Source organism: Bombus pascuorum, chromosome 13 (genome assembly GCF_905332965.1).
Source record: "Bombus pascuorum chromosome 13, iyBomPasc1.1, whole genome shotgun sequence".
In the NCBI taxonomy this organism is placed as follows: domain Eukaryota; kingdom Metazoa; phylum Arthropoda; class Insecta; order Hymenoptera; family Apidae; genus Bombus; species Bombus pascuorum.
The window spans coordinates 6,674,596-6,694,504 of record NC_083500.1 but is presented as its reverse complement, the minus strand read 5'-3'; the positions used below and the strand labels follow the sequence as shown (position 1 = coordinate 6,694,504).

The 19,909-nt window shown below is 33.3% G+C and overlaps 3 protein-coding genes across 6 annotated transcripts; 2 read left to right on the top strand and 1 right to left on the bottom strand.

Moving 5' to 3' along the window:
* The first annotated feature begins 7 nt into the window (after positions 1 to 7).
* On the top strand, positions 8 to 12,052 carry LOC132913677 (transcription factor stalky-like). 2 transcript variants are annotated; one of them, XM_060972179.1, is made up of 8 exons: positions 8 to 145; positions 1,031 to 1,186; positions 1,867 to 2,318; positions 2,733 to 2,979; positions 3,891 to 4,076; positions 4,169 to 4,418; positions 4,510 to 4,709; positions 4,792 to 12,052. In XM_060972179.1, the coding sequence occupies exons 1-8, from the start codon at positions 8 to 10 to the stop codon at positions 4,924 to 4,926; spliced, it is 1,764 nt and encodes a 587-aa protein (XP_060828162.1). In that variant the 3' UTR covers positions 4,927 to 12,052. The 2 variants fall into 2 exon arrangements, with proteins under 2 accessions (XP_060828162.1, XP_060828161.1); XM_060972178.1 differs by having other exon boundaries at positions 1,864 to 2,318.
* Positions 12,053 to 12,709: 657 nt separating this feature from the next.
* On the top strand, positions 12,710 to 16,917 carry LOC132913688 (serine/arginine-rich splicing factor 2). 2 transcript variants are annotated; one of them, XR_009659422.1, is made up of 5 exons: positions 12,710 to 12,959; positions 13,172 to 13,315; positions 13,905 to 14,102; positions 14,236 to 14,325; positions 15,913 to 16,917. XR_009659422.1 is itself a non-coding variant. In XM_060972194.1 (4 exons), exons 1-4 carry the CDS (start codon positions 12,778 to 12,780, stop codon positions 14,240 to 14,242), a joined length of 531 nt encoding a protein of 176 aa, XP_060828177.1. In that variant the 5' UTR covers positions 12,710 to 12,777; the 3' UTR covers positions 14,243 to 15,410. The 2 variants fall into 2 exon arrangements, 1 of the variants encoding a protein (XP_060828177.1); XM_060972194.1 differs by lacking the exon at positions 15,913 to 16,917 and having other exon boundaries at positions 14,236 to 15,410.
* On the bottom strand, positions 16,898 to 19,790 carry LOC132913682 (lysophospholipid acyltransferase 7). 2 transcript variants are annotated; one of them, XM_060972187.1, is made up of 7 exons: positions 19,685 to 19,790; positions 19,308 to 19,587; positions 18,535 to 18,806; positions 18,306 to 18,457; positions 18,024 to 18,232; positions 17,632 to 17,953; positions 16,898 to 17,558 (listed from the first exon to the last, which is right to left on the bottom strand). In XM_060972187.1, exons 2-7 carry the CDS (start codon positions 19,514 to 19,516, stop codon positions 17,337 to 17,339), a joined length of 1,386 nt encoding a protein of 461 aa, XP_060828170.1. In that variant the 5' UTR covers positions 19,517 to 19,587; positions 19,685 to 19,790; the 3' UTR covers positions 16,898 to 17,336. The 2 variants fall into 2 exon arrangements, with proteins under 2 accessions (XP_060828170.1, XP_060828169.1); XM_060972186.1 differs by having other exon boundaries at positions 19,308 to 19,773.
* Between the last annotated feature and the right edge of the window lie 119 nt (positions 19,791 to 19,909).

The window sequence follows — 19,909 nt, the reverse complement described above, 5'->3', positions numbered from 1 at the left end:
CACAATTATGTTCGATGTACCGCCCAAGTTCTACGAGCTGTGTCGCCTTTGTTTATCGTCGGACGGTGTCAAATTGTCCATATTCGAAGAGGAAGGCGCCCAGCGGAACTTCGCCGATAAGATACTGACGTGCCTCTCGATTACGGTGAGTTTCGTCAAGAGTTTTCACCGGGTCCTCGTGCCGAGACGAAGATAAATCAGACGCGACCATCTGTGGTTCTCGCACTCGTCATCGTGTCTCCCTCTCTCTTACGCGCGCTCCTATCGCTCTTACCTCGTCTCGATCACGCCTGCTCTCTCTCCACCGTCGTCTTCTATCTCTATTCACCTTACTATCTCAAGGGTGCGTGTGTGTGTGCGCGTGCCACGGGAGAAAGTTTGGCAAGAGATGTGTCCGCGAGATAAGCCGACTCACGGGGGATTTAAAATGGCAGTGATAAGCTCTGTACTGCTCGCTTCTGCGGACCTCACGGAGAGGGGAGCAGCTCCTTATTTAGACGGCCTGTTATCAGGTTTCACACGCGGATTCCACGAGTCGCTGTCACATTTCACTCTATCCTATATTTCTCCTTTATCTTCGTTATTTGTGATTCGCACTCGTATATATGAACACTCTCTTCCTCTGGAGAAAAGCTCTGCTTCCGTTCAACCTACTTAGAAAAAAATCGCCTGTTTTTATATTTATATTCCTCTTTGATATTTATCTCAAATTTTTGCCTGAAATTAGGACACTTTCTGCGATTCTGTATTTTCGATTCTGTATTTTACGCATTTGTATTAAATAAAATTACTTCCATTGTTTTTATATTGATAGTTGTGTTTATATGATTAAGATTAAGGAGATTTGATTTAAGATATAGTAATTATTAGCATTGCATTCCATACTGACTTCAATGTGTAACTGTTACTTGATCTTCTATAGGAAATACTATGGGAATGAATTAGAGTTATTCTAATAAGATTATTATCATAGGTACTGAGTATGTATTGGTTGATCAGAAAAGCAATGATGTAATTGCATTTTATTCAGGTAAAAGATGGAGATTCTTTGCCACCAATCATTTGTCACCGGTGCGTATACAAGTTGGATGTACTGCACAACTTCCGTGAAGTGTCACACAAATCTGATGTCATACTCAAACAGTACCTGGATTATGCCAAGCAGTTATCATCACATGATGATCAGGTAGTCAACAAATATCTTTTTTAAATGCCATGGATAGAGGAATATTGGAACATAGGGACATGGGTCATTAAATGATATGAATCATATTATTTTCTGGTTAAAAGAGTAAGACTTAATTTAACACAGTAGCATCAGTGAGCAGTCATTCCATTCTAAGTAATGATGCAACTGGAAATGTGCAATATGTGATTGTAGATAAGGATGTGCTTTAGCACATGTATATTCCATATATTGTAAACACACATTTAACACATACAACCTGCTGTTTATTTGCTTCTCTGCCCTGATATATCAGTAATTATGTAAGACACTTCAAGGTTTCCTTTAATGCAGTCTACTTTAACCTTATCAATTTGATAATAATTGCAGAACAGAAAAATATATGTGCGTAACTAATTATTTTCTTATAAATGTATTGTAATTAAGTATAATTAAGTACAAAGTGCAAATGTTAAAATAGTATTTATAATTTGTTCTGATAGATGAGAATTTATGCAGAAATCAATAAAATATTTGCTTACTAGAATTTTAATAAAAGTGATGCATTGAATGAAATGAATGTGATAATTTAAAATTAAATTGTTATTTTTCTATCCTCTTTTATATGTGGTTTTAAGTATTTCATATGTTTTAGTTAAATAAACCTGTAGTGTAAATAGTAATTTACTTTTTTTCAGAAGAAATCTTTCTCCACTGCCAAAGTAGCAGGCTTAAGTCCTCTACAGTCATTTCTCCAATTGAACAAAACATTGTTCAATGAGGAGCCTAACTCTCCGGCCAGCATTAATCAAAACGTTATACCTCAGACTCAAACACATCATTTGGAGTTGTGCACCAATGACATGCCTGAGCATGATAATATTAAGTGTGAACCAGAAGATGATACGTGTTCAAATAGTTCTGATCCAGACAGATTAGAAATAGAAGATCGAGATGAACAAGATACTGAGGGGGAAGAAAATGGTTATGATATGACCATTAACAAAAGAATGAAAGTAGAAACGAATTACGATGAATCAAAAGCAAGTACCCCTAATCGCAGTCCAGTAAATAGAATGGATACACCAGAAAGTAATTGTTCAGATACAAATATTGATCAAGAAACAACAAAGTTGTGGCAAGCATTAGCAAAGTGAGTACAGAATTTAAAATTTGGTAGCAGGGTAGTTTGTATCATACAATATTGATAAAACCATAAAGCTAAATTGTAGTGTATAAATCTAGTTTCTGTTTATATGTTCTTGTTTATTTAATATAACTATATGTATGCAGTCTCAAAGTTCAAACATAGATTTTTATTGACAGATTATATTATCTTTTATTAAGACTATCCAAATATAATCTTGTGTGCTTACTACATATTTACCTTAGGATTATCAATGTAACTACTGTTTGTAACAGGCTGTTCCTCTAGAGATAAGAGTTTCTTTAAAGATAAAACTTAATTAATTATAGATTTCATATTGTACCTGCATTCTTATTATTACATTATTAGACTTTTTTTAGAATTGGAAGAATGTATTCTTTGTTTTTACTTCTCATATAGCAACAGGAGTTTAGAGATTACTAGGACAAATGGTGACAAACTAAATAATGGGTTTACTGGTGAAGCGACTAATTTACTGCGTTCCCTGATCAACAACAGACAAATCGGTATTACTGCCGTTGATTCGGGCAGAATATCTCCGCAAATTAGGTTTTACAGAGACACCCAGGGGACAACGATCGAACGTACCGTACCCGACTGTTCTGTACTCGGCAATCGTACTAATGTTTCGTGTATAGAAAACAAGGTTTGTACACTTTAAGATATGATATTTTAATTCAATAATATAAATCTTTGTTACTGTATTTGAATCGGGGATATTTTAAAGTGTCATTGGGAATTTTTCTCAATTTACCTTTAGGATTTTCCAAATATATGTATTTACAAACTATAAATCGCGATCGGGTATTGATAAAATATATGATGTTATTATAGAAGCAGTAAAAGATAACTATTTTTCCGAAAATATACCTTAAAGAAAAGAAAATTATACTTTAAGAAAATCCCGAGATTTATGGAAACACGGAAAATCTTTATTTTCTTTTATGTTCATACTTTTTGACCCCCATCTTCGTGCAAATAAAGGTTCTTCCATATGAAGTCCTTGTAGTTTGTTCAATGCAAATATCAGGAAAGAACTGCAGGTATAGAAAAGAGGACAGGTCAGGTGACCCTTGGGTGTCAAGGGGGATCCCTTTAGGATTATTCAGGTCCCATCTGCTCGCAGGTAAGAAACGTGGTAGGCCTTGTAGATAATAGATAACTGAGAAGCCCTTTGTGATAGGCCATAAGCGCTAAGTCCACCATGTCAACTCACTGTTAACAGATGTTCAGATAAGTTCGGTTTCTATAGATTTTTAAACGCGTTTTGTTCCGCATGAGAAATTCTTCGATTTATTCTATAATAAGAAACAGGATTGTAATATCCTTTGTACTATTTTCCGTTCTATTGCCCTTTTATCTTGATAACGGATACCTGCAAGAAATTACTTTTAGCCTTCGGGAGATTACGTATATTCAAGAAATTTCGAATTATAAATTTTCCCTGCGTTTCGATTTATCACGATTATAAACTAATGTTACAATAATTACCGAATAGTTTTAAATGTAACAATAATAAATATGCAATGGTTTTCTAAAATATCTGTTAATTTGTAGGGTACATCCGTGGACAGTAATCCGTCGAGCCCTGCCAGTATCGGTCGGAAGGAGACCAAGTGTCGTAGAAAACAAAGTTATCCTAGTAAAGCTCCAATGAGTCCAGACGTTGTTAATTATCAACATGAATCTAATGAAGAGCAAGCACAAGACTTTACAGCATGGTCAAATAAAATGAAGGGAAAAGTACGACAGGAATGATGACGAAATATATTATGGTAGAACGAAATGTTGTCATTTTTCTTTTTTTTTTTTTTTTTTCTTTTTTTTTTTTTTAGGTGGAGGACCAGAAACAACAATTTGATCAACACAGTGGTAATATGGCGAAAAAGGTAGATATGTCCTGTACAAATTGCGGCACCATGACCACAACCATTTGGAGAAGGAATATGAAGGGGGAAATGGTTTGTAACGCTTGTGGGCTCTATTACAAACTGCATGGAGTAAATCGTCCAGTTACCATGAGAAGGGACACAATACATACACGTAGACGCAGACCCAAAGGCGAGAAACCGACAAGGCATAGAAGTAGGCATTAGATATACTTGATAATTTAATAAGTTTTGCCAATATTTTGTTCTTTTTTTTTATATATATATTTTCTTCTTTTTTTATTCAGAAAAAGGTGACTCAATTTTGGCACCACAATCAGAGCAAATGGATGCAGAAAGTGCGGACATGTTGGCAGCTCTTCGTCGACAAATTCAACCCCATTTGATGATGGCTGCATTAACGCCACCACGTATACCTGGTGCCCATCCACCAACCCCTACCGCTCAACTTAATTACTCTCTTCCCTTACCTAGTTATATGATGCATGTAAGTATCATAAAACAATTCGATGATCATTAATTGATAGGCTAATAGGTTTAAATTTTTTAATATCTATATATCATAATAGCATGTAAAGGCAGAAGGGCGAGAACAATGTCATCTATCAACGGAAGCAGAAGAAACTGAAGGAGGAGATGAAGAAAATGTCTCGGACGTACCATTGAATTTAGTTGCGACGTCGTTATCCGAAGAAGCACACTGAAAACACTTCGACCAGCTTCAGAACGACTTCGTTATAGGTATATATATACATACATATATATACATATATATAACAAAGAATCTCTAGGCAGAATAGTCTGTCCGGTGATACACAGGGTGTAAAAGACGAGATTGTTCTCCTTCTCCTTTCTGTCACTGATTCTCGTCCATGATTCTCTTTTTTGGACTCTCCTTTTCTCTCTTTTCCTCTTTTCCTCTTTTCCACGGTCTCGAGAAATTTGAAGTGGTAGAATAATTGGGATGTGTATTTGTCCCTTGAGCTACCAAGCCCGTGGTGCAGAGCGCACGAAGGAACGATGATATTAAATACGCAGTATTAATTACGTGTTTATTCAAAATATGTACATATATATACACGATATATACGAATATGAAGAATATTTTTATACAAAATTTTCTACGCTTGCAGCTATAGAGAGCGACGGGCGATCGTTGTACATACACGCGCAAATTGTTCTTTCGGTGTCGCACGTATTTTACGCATTAAAAAGGAATGGTGGTCGTTGTCTGTTTTCTTAGTGACGTAAGAAATTCAGGCACCAGTGAAAGTTTTTAGAACGGTGCTAGATTACTGTTTGGGAAAGCTTAGAAATAAAGAAGAAGAAGTAAAAAATGAAGATTTGTCACTGAACAAAATTTAACCGTTTTGTTCCACGGGCTTTTAGCTGTCAGTGATGTTACAATCATAATTGTCTCGTTTTGCATAATATTCAAGATAAAAAACGAACGTCCCTCAACTGAACTCAACTAGTAAACGAAATCTATTTTTAATTGGATTTAATAACGAGTGAAATCTTATTAATCCAAACTAAAGAAATGGAACAGAAAAACGGTTGCAATGTGGCAAATATTTACTAAAGAAACAAATATTCGATACATATTTTGTAACTTGAGCTTTGCCACATTACAGTTTTGCCAGTATCATTTTTAAAGATTATATTCTAGTGGCCTTTCAACGATTCATCTCTTTTCTCTTCCCCTTTTTAGCTCTTATTGCAGTAAATGCAGATAATTTAATTACAGATACGATCTTAATTTAGATGATGTAGATACTTTTTTACATGAGCACGAGACTGCCGGTGTAAACACATTTAAATACTCTTTCTACCATTTACGTATTTTTCCCCCTCCCTTCTTCTCTATGTATTGAAAAAGCTTGTCGACTGTTCAGTCGCCGATAATTTGTACTTAATAGACAAGGCAGCATACCACCATATAAGCTAAGACTCCGAAAGCAATAAAAACGCGATGGTACGTAGAATAGATTGTCGTCATACAATACTCGTTTGCGTGCTCTCTCGACGGCATACATAAATTTCAGGAACTAATACTTAGATAACATTCATTTATATGCCAGACGTTAAAAATAACAAATTTTATTGCTCCACAATTGCTGTAGGTATGTTTCACATATTTCACAGTCTCCCTTTAAATTTCTTCCTTAACTCTGTTTAATTTTATTTTCATATTGTAAAAAAGCCAAGAAAACAATGGATATTTTGATGTAGATAAACAAAATTGTTCATTTTTCTAAGGGTTATCACTGATCTATATTTTCCAGAATGTACAGATCACACATTAATAAACAGGTATTAAGCAACCCTAAATACCATTTAATACGATGGCCAGTGCATCTACTCATGTATTGTTATATCTAACATTGTATACCTAAACAACTTTGCCAAAAATAGATTTAGTCTATGTAACATAGAGTATAGTTAAGGGCATATGATAAAAATTAACGTTTTATCTTTCTCTTTTACAACCTCATACACAGCATTTACATATTTCTCCTTTATTTTTCTCCCTCTTCTTACAGCTCTTCTTATCAGTGATACCTCTTGGCATACACTGCTTTACAGAGCTTTTAAATTCACTTACAGTGATTAGTGGAGCAACTTAGTTTTAGTCGTTATCAAAGGAGCCTTATGGATACACTCGTATAAATATATATATATATATATATACAGACACAAATGATACACGCATATTACACATACACTCACACAAGTACTATATGCATAGATACAGTGTTCTATGCTATTATACGAGTATGAATGATACCACAAATCAGTGCTATTGCTTTCCTTTTTTAAACTTTTGAGTCTTTAAGCTTTTAACTTATACTAAGATTATGAAAATAAATAATACATTCGTATTTTATTTCATATTTTTTAGAATTTTCAATCAAATCTCCGGACGATTACGGTTTAATGCATAACAAAAGCTAATTTATATTCTTTATATTTTTAATATATATAATATTCTTTTATACATATTTTTTAAATATGAATGGCATTGGAGATGTGGTATCTTTACATTGATAACACGAGTATTGGAGGAAGAGGCATAAACTATGATGAAGTTTCACAATAGTTGCGATCCAAATAACAGATTGCTAAACTTTTCTCTTGTACGTCGAAATGATCCTTCCATTTAGTACGTATTAGATACACTTCCTGTTTTATAAGCAGGTTGAGAGGTAACATATCTTTTAAATAAGTCTTAACAAGTGTATATTCTACGTATTTTATTTACTTTTATTGTAAAACGAATTTGTAAATATCTGTCAAAATTTCAGTGTCTTTTTTACAGACGCCAGTTGTGTGAACTGTGACTTTCATATAAGTAAAAAGCTTTTCTATTTTTAAGCGGTATATACTACTTATTTAAAAGATACGTGATACACATTTAGGCTTAAACATCTTACTAAGGGATGAAAGTAATCAGTTACTAAAGTACATAGGGCCTTGACTTTTCTTAGTCAAGCTATAGATCGCCAGTTTTTTTTTAAATTCTGTTGATAGAACATTTTAGAATACCATTTTTTTAAGTGTACCATACGTGAAGAGAATGAACTTATTTATGAAATAACATTGATAGAAAGAAGTGAAAGTAATGGACAGTTATTTTGTTAGGCATTTTTCTTTCTCTCAGTTATAAATATTTGGCTCGACGTAGCTTGTTAAATAACAAGAAAAGCATAACTATTATTATCCTTATATTTTTTTTAATTACTATTATTATTATTATTATTATTATTATTATTATTATTATTATTATTACCATTGTAGATGCGTAAGTAGAATTAGATTTGAGCTCTCTACTAATTCTGAAACTAGAGGATATTTTTTATAATTATTAGAATCGAGAAATCGAGTATTGCTATTATATATATATATATATATATATATTAATATTATCGATATATCGATTTCATCAAACGTTAAGGATATAACGATCCCTTTTAAATAAGGTTTAGTTGCAAGACCGCCACTCGTCACGGCTCGTTTTTTTTTTTTTTTTTTTTTTTTTTTAACAATAATGAACGAAATAAAAAAATAGCTGAGGCTTATAGAATTTTTTTTTATGTATCAGTATTCTACGCGTTTGATTTTAGCTGTTAAGAGTTTTAACCAACTACTTAAAAGAATCCCCGATGGCGAGATTTGTCTTACTTAATTATTAAATTATTTAGTTATTTTCCCTCTTGAGTCCTTCCCGTGTCCTTCTACTCCTATTTTTCCCCATCCTTTTCCTTCGTCCTTGTTTTGTACGTCTATTTTTACATAAGTGACCCTTCCCTAAATAATTATTTAAACTATAATTTATTGTATTCACCGTTTTTTGCACCGACGTTAACGTAAGACATTCTCTTTTTTTTTCTTTTTTTTTTTTTTTTTTTTTTTTGGCAACGACTGGCTTAATTTATTGTTTCTACATTGTACTTTGTACGAGTTTCGCTCTCTCTTTTTTCTTCTTCCTTCCTTTCTTTCTTTCTCTTTTCTTTCCTTTGCATTCTTTCTTTTATCTTTTGTAAAATGAGAAACAGAACAATTACACGCGTTAGCTAGTAATGATCAGGCACTGCGCGTGTGGTCATTCCCACCTTTTCTGCGAGACACACTCGGTTTTATGCGGTACGAGATGCGGACGGTCAATGCTTTAGGTGCCTTCACCTGGAGATTTCGTTGAATACAGATGCTCACGTGCACGTTACTGACGCGTCAAAAACGCCACTTATTGTAATGATTTCTACTCTCGATCCATCCGCTTCTCTTCTCACCCTCGCGAAACACGTGTGCCTCTACGAACTATTAATATTTCTTCAAATTCGAGTCGTTTATTAACGGGTACGAGAAAAAAGAAAAAAAAAATACGAAAAAAGGAAGAAAGAAAGAGAAAAATAGTCAATGACTGTCTGATTATATACGGTATATGTATGTAATTAATTACCGAAATGGTGAACTGTAGTGAGATCAAAGCGATGGATCAAGAGTAGGCGAGATCACACCGAGGTGCTTCGTCACCACGTGCACATCTTCGTTGTTAATCTTCGATAATCATAGGAGGCCGTTTTTTTAGAAAGAAAATCGCGGCTACGGAGCATCTCGTGTCCACGATGAACAAATGTATACGAAAGTCTCGAGGATAAGAAAAAAAAATGATATGAGACAAAGAAATGCATAATTGTACATGACAAATATATATATAGAGAGAGAGATAGAGAGAGAGAGAGAGAGAGAAAGATAGATAGATAGAGAGAGAGAGAGAGAGAAAGATAGAGAGAGAGAAGGGGTTTACGCAGGAAGATGGAAAATGTAAAATAAATAAGGGGTGAATCGTCGATACCTCTCTGCGGCTTGCGTTGGAAAATAATTAATTATTAACTCGCAGCACTGTTCCGTCCGTCTGCGCGACCGTCGTGAATCTTTTGATTTCACCGAGATTTCCTCGGTCGAAGTCCTGTCACATAAATACACCTATGACACACGTACACACACACACACACGTATATATATACATATACACGTTACACGCGTAGAGGCGCGCATTAAACATACACAATTTACATTAATGCATAAGAGAAACTTACGTACACACGATAAGTATATAAACGGTGAAGAGAAGAAGCGATAATAGAGGCGTAAATCGTAAAACACAGTGAAAAAGGTTTAAAAAAAAAAAAAAAAAAAAAAAAAAAAAAGGAATAAAAATACACACTGTAAGAAACTGGAAGCGCTAAGACCTCTTCCCCAGTTCTTACACCGAGTATTAAATCTGTACTAATCGACTGAGTATTATTTTTATATCGAGCGTAATAATATTAATAAACGGATATAAATTAAAACGTGAGACAGAGAATGATGGATTAAATTGTACGTGAAGCCGAGAGAGAACTATTGTAAAGGCAGCGGATGAGAGATGCGTTCTCTTTTTCTTCTTTTCTTTTTCGAATTTCGATTTAGAGTTGAAAGAGTATGACATCTGAACGCGACAAGCGAAGAAACGAAATTAAGAAAGAAAAGGAGAAAAGGGAAAGGCATGCGACTGATGATTGTGAATGCCCTGATTACAATATTTTGTATACAACCACAATGCGAACTGAGCGGAGCAAAAAAACAATTACGAACGAGAGAAATGACAAAGAAATGGAGGGAGAGATAATTAATTAACGACGAAAGATTGTAAAGCAAGATCTGATGAACCAGCGTCTTTTTTTTTTCGTAGGAGCGTTGCGGAGCTTTGATCGGCCAGAAACTAACTTATAACAAGAAGAGAAAAGGAAAACTCGATATGTAATAATATCGTATTGTGCGTTTATTACATATGCGACGTAGCAATAGATAAATGACGATAAAAAGAAATGTGAAAAGAGAAAATGAATTACTTTTGTATTCACGGTTATCTACGATAATAAGTTAGTTCGGGCTAAGGCCAGCAGCTGTTGAGATTATTCATGGTTGTGTGTATCATATAAGTATTTTGAATTGTTGAATAGTAATTAGTGTAAGCGGAGGCTTGAACGGGGCGACGTCCCACGCCCACGGAATGCACGAAGAGACGTCGCGTCGTCCAAGTTCGGTCTCAAGTATTTCAACAATTGTCAGATATACATTTTTTCCCTCCGTCATCCAAGATATTTGAAAGTTTCGCCCCGTACAGATCGATTTTACTGACATTACTTCGCCTGTGTTTTATATAAAATACATATACATATATGTTATATATATATATATTTTTTAATAATCTTAATTGTAACAAGTCGTGTATCCCACGTATGGAATCGTTGGGACCCTTTTTTAATTTATAATTATCGCGAAGCACATCTATTACACATGACAGGTGATAACATAATAATCTTCGATTAACTTACGGGTCTAATTTTTCAACCCTCATCTCTTTCATTATACGCTCTCTATGTAATGTCTCTGATTTCAAAATCATCTCATTTCCATTTCTCTTGCAATCAGAATCTCTTCTTCGAATCTCCTTTTTTTCTTTCTCTCTTTTTTCCTCGTTTGTATTTTGTAATAATAAGATACCTGTTAAACATTTCTAAGCTATTTATTGAATCGAATATCGCTATGTGGTTTGTTAGAAATTCTTTCGACGACCTTTATCCTGCACGTATTACTTCCTTTTATTTCGAGACCACGCTTCGCATACATACTCGTGGCTCTGCCAATGGTTCACGAATCTTCAGAGAAAAAGGAAGATAGAAAAGTAAAAAAGGAATAGAGCGAGAATTGCGATCACTCGACGTCTCTTATTTTTGCGCCTACCGCCTAGCTAAGTCAATGAAGTATTGTGAGTACTGTGTTTGTTGTTAACACGTTTGTCATCTGGTTCGTTTCTTTTAAATTCTCTTTTCACTCGATCTTTTTTAAAATACGTTAAAAATTAACGTTTTGTTTTCTACCTACATTTTCTTAAGCAAACGAAAGATCGTCTCGTAACATGCAAACATGTCGATGCAACAGACACAGGAGATCGGCGGGTAAAGGACCAAAATGTACAACAATTGCGTTTGCCCTTTCTTACGGTTGGTATGATTCGTTTTTATAAACGTGCAAAATAGAGATCGAAGCTGTAATTGTATCGGTGAATTTTTAAGCGATGTTGACAGATTATTTTGTGGGGCATCTTATTGCAAGGGCATTGTTGTGATACCACAGATGCAGCTTCATTGAAACTTAAATAAAAAATAATGCGTTAACGATTTGTTGCGATCAATGTGCACCACCATTGACCGCGTGTGTCTGATATTGTACGTGGAATTTAATTTTTTTATATAAAAATCTGTTTAGAAATGAAACATAAAAGACGAGTCGATATTTCCTTCACCGAAGTTATCTATGTCATTCTACGTTAGTTCCCATGATATTTTCTTATGTAGAGCAACGTTGTCCCATTAAAACCTTTGTGTACTTTCTTTTGCTTTCGATAAAACAAAAGCAAATTCAAACGTTTTCATTTATTTTTCGATAAAAATTGTTGCCCGTTTAAATTTGAAATTGATCGGAAGTGAGCAACGTAAGTCATTTCACTCCTATGTAGTATTAAAAAGAATATGAAAATACATTTTACATTTTCATAAATTACATTCAGGAATAAAAGAAAATTATTGAAATACTTAATCTATATGAAATATTGGAGCATATTTAATAAAAGGAATAGTTTTTATAGATAATTTTCACTTCCATCAAAAACAGTTGTTCGTGCTTTTTTTCAAATTTTTACTGCAACTCATTTCAATAAAGAAATCATAATCTTTTTACCAAAATATCCTTGTTTTATCGGTACATTAATAAAATCAATTTTACGAATGAAAGAAAAATATGTGTATTTCGTATAAAAAAGAATTTGACGTGCGTAGTGCGATATTTTATTTACGTCATTTCCTACCATATTGCGCGTAGAATTCGTTCTTCCGCTCCTCGCCATTTTGTGTTGAACGTGCATGCACTCGAAGTGCTTGATCTATAACTGAGTTTGTCGATTGAAGTATTGTTTTATTCAAATCGAAGTTCTCCAGGATTTGAGAAGGATGAGTTACGGTAGGCCGCCACCTCGAATTGATGGGATGGTGTCCTTAAAAGTGGACAATCTCACGTACAGAACGACGCCGGAGGATCTGAGACGCGTGTTCGAAAGATGTGGCGAAGTCGGCGACATTTACATACCCAGGGACCGTTTTACTCGAGAAAGTCGCGGATTTGCGTTCGTTAGGTATATAAAGATCTATTTCTCTTAGTGTTTATCGATTTTTGTGCGTATTCTGTTGATTACGATTTATCAATATGACGTCATTGTAGTATTCAGATAACGAAGCTTATATATAGCAACAAATATTATGGCCAAACAATATGTATTGTCTAATAACATATATATATTATATATGTCTAAAATAACATTTTTTTTGTTGTGAATCATTGTTTTAGATTCTATGATAAGCGTGATGCAGAAGATGCATTAGATGCTATGGACGGAAGACTGTTAGATGGTAGGGAACTTAGAGTTCAAATGGCCCGATATGGACGACCAACTTCACCACACCGAAGCCGTGGTAGCCGACGACGAGGAAGGTAATTGTTATCAAAACATTTTTATTATATAGAAAATCTATATACCTTTATGTTGGGATATTTATTTCATAGTCCAACACTTATATGTATACTCACTGTATGATTTGAATTTAGTCTACATATTGTTAAAATATCTTTTCTCATTGTGAAGATCACTGATAATGATACTGTGGCTTGCCAAAGTATTTGGACGTGTACTATAAAAAGTTCTGATATCCATATTATATATATCGTATAAAACATTTTGAAATTATATATATTTATTACACACATATACTTTGTACAAATTGTCAAAGTATTCATGAAAAATTTCTATACTTGCTTGAATGTTTTTGCACTGCATTGTATATACTAGTAATAATAATATATAGTATATAATAATATAATTATATATAAAAATGTCAATAATTTTGTTCCCTAAAGTAAAGTACAGCCAGTGCAAAAGATGCGAACAATTTGTATTTTTTTTATATAAAATTGAAACTTCTCAAAAATAATTGAGGAAATTAATTGAGTGACATAAAGGTTAAGTAAAACACTTAACATGTAATACTATGTAGCTTTGTATCAATAACATATTTGTTTATAGATCACGTAGTAGAAGCAGGGATCGAAGACGCTCGCGTTCTAGATCCCGCAGTAGATCAAGAAGCCGAGATAGGGATCGCAGGCGTTCATATAGTCGAAGCCGCAGCCGCTCACGTTCCGACAGTAAGAGCTCGCGTGGAAAGTCCCGTTCTCGCAGCAAGTCTCCAGATAGGCAAAAAGACAGTCGCTCCAAATCAAGGTACGTTTTATAATAATAGATGAAACTTAATTTACTCTTATCAGTATACATTCGCTCTACAAAATTCAGTTATAATGTTAAGTGTATCATTGATAATATATATTCATATAACATGATTTTTTTTTCCATGCAGGGACTGAAGTAATTGAACCATATACGAGTACAACTGTGAACTGATGCACGTGCTGCGAGTGCAGAATAATCGTTTCTTGAGAACAAAAAGGTATTCTATTACCCTCTATATCTAGAGCAACACTGTCGCACGTTCACATTTCTTCTGTCACTTACATATTAATTATGATGACGCACTACTTGGGTTACCAAAAGAAAAGAAAAACGAACCCAATACTAATTTTAATGTAATGTATTTAGATTGTGAGTTTAATAGACTCGTGAGGATTTTCATTTGCAAGTTTTCATTATTATTCGTATTCTGTTAAGTGATATATTGTCTCAAGCAATGCTTATTTCTGATCAGAAGAAAGTAAATGTGTTTTCCTGATTTCGCGTGTATGGACGTTGTTGTAGCGAAACAGCTTGTTTTGATCAGTAAATTAACATTCGTTATTATCCTATTAAGAGCTTCGAAATAATGTGCTGTAGCACTTACATGAATGATCTTTTATTCTGCTCTGGAACTATGGCAGGAATTTCACATCTTGATAATGGAGCGGATAATATTCAAGTTTACACTCTATGAATAAGTAAATAAAAGAAATTGTTATTAGTTCGATCACAAAATGTTTTCATCTTATGTTAAAATGTAGTGTGCACAATTCTCAGTACATTTCGATATAAATGAGTTATAAATGATTACAGTTTATTCTTTTTCTTTCATTTCTTGAGTCATTATGAATATTTTAATCTCTATATAGTACATATAAGTAATAAGAAGAAACCAACTGTTTCGATAAAATATCAATTGTGAAATTGTTTTTCAATATTAAAAATGATTTGAATCAAGCAAGGTGGATTAAATATTCCTGGAAATACATGAGGGTGTTAATATGGTAATTAGCAGGTAATGTAAACTGTATGTGGTCGACTTGAGTCCAATTTCTGTACAAAATTTAAGCTAATTTCCTAAGTCGTAATAACGTGGAATAATTTTTCATTGTTTGTGATTACAACTCGATCAACAAATTATGATTACGACTCGATTAGTCAGAAAAAGGAAAAAAACAAATAAGAAAAATTAAAAGTCGTAATCTATATAGATTATAGACATAAGTTCTGCGTTTCTGTAACAATATACAGGTTTATTTATGTAAGATTGCCATTTATAATAAAGTGTAATAAAATGCAGAAGACGGAACTATTCACATAGTTTTAGACAGTGTTTAAAAACTACATATATAGATGTAGGTAATGCTGTCAGAAAAATAAATTACTCGAAAATTTTATATCATTTATATTCGTCTACGAAAAAATTTCGATATCGTAATTATGGATTTTCTTGTATCGAGTACAATGAGACTAAAATCAATGTCCCAATTAAGATCATAAGCTTAAGAAATTAACAGTGGTACAATCTTTCATATTTACTTATTACTTACATATTGCCGTTCACTTCTGAATGTTATTAACTTTCTCAAATCTTGTATAAAACAACGCTGGCATTAATCTTAGATAGGTCAAATTCTAGAATTTAAGATAATTTAGCATATAACCATTGGTCTTATCTTTAATATTATAATTAATCAATCGTCAAACATCTTTCAACAAAAGAAAAAAAAAAGATAAAATTCCTCACACACGGATGTAACACGTTTATTCCTTATAACTAAGTTGTAATTTTATGGTGCCACAGGCGGTGGAAAGGAGTGGCGTGGCGAGTGTAGCTGATGATGGGGTAGCTGAGAGTAAGCAGTAAGCCGAGTAGCAGGGCTGTAAGCAGTTTGCAGTAGCGAGCGGTTGGTGGTCTGGTGAAAGCAGGTTCGCGCTAGTCGATCAGGGCGAGAAAAAGAGAGAAAGTGTGTGAGCGAAAGCTGCTTCTCTCTCTCTCTGTGGGGGGTCGGCGTGCAGAAATCGCAGAGGGTACGGTCTCGAGAGTGCAGAGAAATATGCAGAGAGCACGACGAAAAGCCACACGCGGTTGCTGGTCTCGACCATCGTCCGGTTTGCAGGTAGCACGTGAGCATCACCAGACCTCGCAAGCAGCAACTCGACATTTCAACTATTATGTCTACCAATTGCTTTGCGTGTTTCTTGAAACAAATCATTTCTCCAGCAATGGTCCGTTCGAAATCAACTATGTACTATCTTATTTCCAGCTGTGTAGGTCTGATTCGTAAGTTGAACGAGTTTAAATGTCGATTTTCTAAGTACGAATATCCTTTTCACAAATTTCTTAACGTCGGCGTATCAAGATGTATTTCATTTCGCTTCAATGGTTCATTTTATACAATTTTCAAATTAGTTTCTTCCAAGATACTAATCTACGCCCAATTTTAAAAACAGATCTTTTAATTTTGACTTTCACTTTTTTTAAAATAGTTAATGAAATTGAAAACGTATCTATCGTTAATGTCGTTTTCGATATAACCTATAACGATTCCAATTTTTATATGATCATCGCTTGAAACACTTGCCGCCACATTACAAATAATTGGGAAAGTTTCGAGGGTGGGCAGTGGGATCCTTTCGTTTTTTCTGTGTTCTTTTTTCAGGTGTCACCGAACGTCGATAGAGTAGTAAGTATTTTAGAGGTAAGGCAATGTTGCAGTAAATAAACATTTTTTAAGAAGAAGAATATAAATCTTTGTAGAGATGTGAAGGGTTTGATCAATAAAGAATTCTTGTCGAAGAAATAGAACTTTTTATTCCTCACTTGTATCAATGGAAGATTTAAAACCTTCTAATTATCCAAAGATAATTTTTCGTTCTTTTTTCTAAATAGTGTAAATCTAAAATCTTCGTTATCCTACAAGTCGAATGATATAACAATAGTAACAAAAAATATATTACATTTTTTTGACAAGCATTTCAATTGTAATCATACATGATCATTCTTAATTATGATCATCAATAAATATTTCTATCATTTACATTAAAGGAAAAAGATGTAATATTCTAAAAAATATTTTAATATTACACTATGCTAATGATCGTTAAATGGTTTGATGCGTATAGTTATGCGAAGCGTATTATAATACACGTGTCATTTAGATATTTCTATATCAACTCGAGTATGAAAGACACGAAAATTTATATATAATGCGAAAGATTTACAGACTATTTATCTTTATCCTTATCTCCTGTAGGCTTCTTGAAAATATACAATTTACAGTAAAGAGCTGCGATGTATAACGTGAGTGCTATGATATGACCAGAGAAATATACAAGTTTGTAGTAAGCTAGAGTTTCTTTGAAATCTAATACTAAGAATGATATTCCCAAATACGCCATGCAAGTTGTTTTCTCATACCATCCTAGCAAATACCACAATTTTCTGGCCTAAAAAAGGGAAAGTTGCATAAATTAAAATTTCAATTAATAGTTATGAATAGATATCGATAATAGAACTTACGATACTGTTTTCAGCGGCTTGCTGATAAAATTTGTAGAATATGTCCTCTGATAACAGAAAAAGAGGAATCTGACAGAAGCAAACAGCATAGCCAGCTGACCAACCATGCCAAACAGCAGAAAGTAATAGGGTTAAAAGAGCTCGAATATTTTTCATTGGCAGTCGTTTATAGATATAGACACCAAACCAATATTGAACACAATTGTTCCATGTTTTCATAGCTGTTCTTGTCGAATTGCATTTTTCTAATTTCCAAACATTCATATTATATACAGTTTCAAAATCCAATTCCTCGTTCTCCAGTTTCTCAGGTGTTTTAGCTCTGTAACATTTGGTTGCTATATTTTTGTTTCAAATAATGAATTTCATTACGGGGAAAAGGATGCTCTTACAATGTTTCTGTTGTTTTATAATCTTTGGGACCTAGTCCTTGTATAGGTTTACATCTAGTAGGATATGCTCCTAGTCCAGCCATTTGACACCCACATTCTGCTAAACCCATTCCAATGTACATTCTTACTCGAAAAAGGACGAATGTAGGATACATATAAAAGTGTCTATAAAGAAAAGATCTTTCTGCATATTCTTCTGTTAAAATATACTGAAATACAAAGTGAAACTTAATCATTTATAGTTCTGCCTATATTTGTTGGTAAAATAGAAACTGATATTACTCTGACGGGATAGCAGTAATTCATTATGAAGAATAGCACAATAAAGAATGTAGTTTGTTTCAGTTTGTGTAGCGTGACAGGCCATGGATCTACTACTTTAGAGAATGGCCTATATAGATGGTCCCAATATGTTCTATATCGATAGTATGGTCCTATAGAGAGAAATATTATATTTAATATAATATCAAAATTAGATTAATCATAGTTACTTAAAGTATAATAGAATTACCAGTCAAAAGTCCCATATAGCCAAAACCATAATGAAAAACATCTAAAAATCCAACATTTTTTATTGCTTCATTATCTACTCCTTCTGGATCATCAGCTGGAGGATTAGTAGCTGCATTTAGTTCAAACGCTAGTCCAGATAATTTTAGTGTTAATATCATCAGTATGAGATTTGTATGAGTTGATGGTACTGGTAAACCAATATAATCCCCTAATCGAGATATAACAAGTAGAAAGAAGAATGAAAAAATAAAGCTGACAATATGAGATTTCCTGCAAATAACAACAAATTGAGAAATGACATTAATTAGTTTTATAAAAGAATGGAATATGAACAAAAAATATATAAGGAGCGTTTATTATTAAAATAATTTCTATATTTTATGTTACACAATATTAAATAGAAAGTAATAATAAATTTTCATTATATTAATATTTCCATTCAGCAATCAAGTTACAATTGGTGGTAATTTGATACTTAACAAGTGCTAATTATGTCTTTTAAGAACAGTGCAATATTGAGATATATATATCTAAGAATGACAGACAGTTAATTTGATCTGTACATTTATAATTTTAGATAAGATCGAAATATAAGAAAATCATATCGTGCAAAGTAAGTAGATACGATGACATTATCAAAAATAATTTTAAAAATATTTCATTTAAAATTGAGTTAATAATTTTGACACATTATGACACATAATTGATAAGGTAAAACGCTCTTTGCTTAAATTGATAAATAAATATAATTAACGAATTAATATATCATACTTTGGTGAGATGTTGGTTATAATAATAGCGTTGATCAGAGAAAAAATCAAAGGGAAAAGTATATAACTTCCTGAGACAACTCCTGTTAATAGAATGCCAATAAACGTGCCGGTCCATTTCTTCACCTCTGGATCTTCTATTTTTCGATAATAAAACCCGACGAATACACAAAACAACAACAGTGTGACGTAAACTACATCCGTCCACATCGTATCAGCTCGGTTGCAGAAACTTTACTGTGTCTTCTTTCTACCCTATCCCATTTCCTCCGTCCCATCGACTGCAGTTAAGTTACACGTAATCAAATCTGTGAACTTTGTACGTTAATAAATCAGATATTATTACTATACAACTACTAGAAAATTTTGGTGATTTACATTTATTCACAAGCTTCTTTTATTTAAGTTTCGATAATTTGTAATTTAAGTGATAGAAACATTCGACCGTATATTTTTGCTTCTCTTGTAAATTACAGACAAATGCAATATATCATTGATTTTTTGCTGAGTCAACAATTTAGTAAAGCGAAGTAATATTTACCAAAGTAATTTAAATAATAATTATGCATAATTTGAAATTTAAATATTAGGGACATCTTTGTT

What these genes read in the sequence shown, in the direction of transcription:
- LOC132913688 (XM_060972194.1), top strand. Translation starts at nt 12,778, where the DNA reads ATGAGTTACGGTAGGCCGCCACCTCGAATTGATGGGATGGTGTCCTTA. An exon ending in CGCGGATTTGCGTTCGTTAG is followed by an intron (nt 12,960 to 13,171) that starts GTATATAAAGAT and finishes TCATTGTTTTAG; the next exon opens with ATTCTATGATAAGCGTGATG. An exon ending in GGTAGCCGACGACGAGGAAG is followed by an intron (nt 13,316 to 13,904) that starts GTAATTGTTATC and finishes ATTTGTTTATAG; the next exon opens with ATCACGTAGTAGAAGCAGGG.
- LOC132913677 (XM_060972178.1), top strand. Translation starts at nt 8, where the DNA reads ATGTTCGATGTACCGCCCAAGTTCTACGAGCTGTGTCGCCTTTGTTTA. An exon ending in CAAATAAAATGAAGGGAAAA is followed by an intron (nt 4,077 to 4,168) that starts GTACGACAGGAA and finishes TTTTTTTTTTAG; the next exon opens with GTGGAGGACCAGAAACAACA. An exon ending in TACCTAGTTATATGATGCAT is followed by an intron (nt 4,710 to 4,791) that starts GTAAGTATCATA and finishes ATATCATAATAG; the next exon opens with CATGTAAAGGCAGAAGGGCG.
- LOC132913682 (XM_060972187.1), bottom strand. Translation starts at nt 19,516, where the DNA reads ATGTGGACGGATGTAGTTTACGTCACACTGTTGTTGTTTTGTGTATTC. An exon ending in TATAAAACAACAGAAACATT is followed by an intron (nt 17,954 to 18,023) that starts GTAAGAGCATCC and finishes CAAATGTTACAG; the next exon opens with AGCTAAAACACCTGAGAAAC. An exon ending in AAGCCGCTGAAAACAGTATC is followed by an intron (nt 17,559 to 17,631) that starts GTAAGTTCTATT and finishes TCCCTTTTTTAG; the next exon opens with GCCAGAAAATTGTGGTATTT.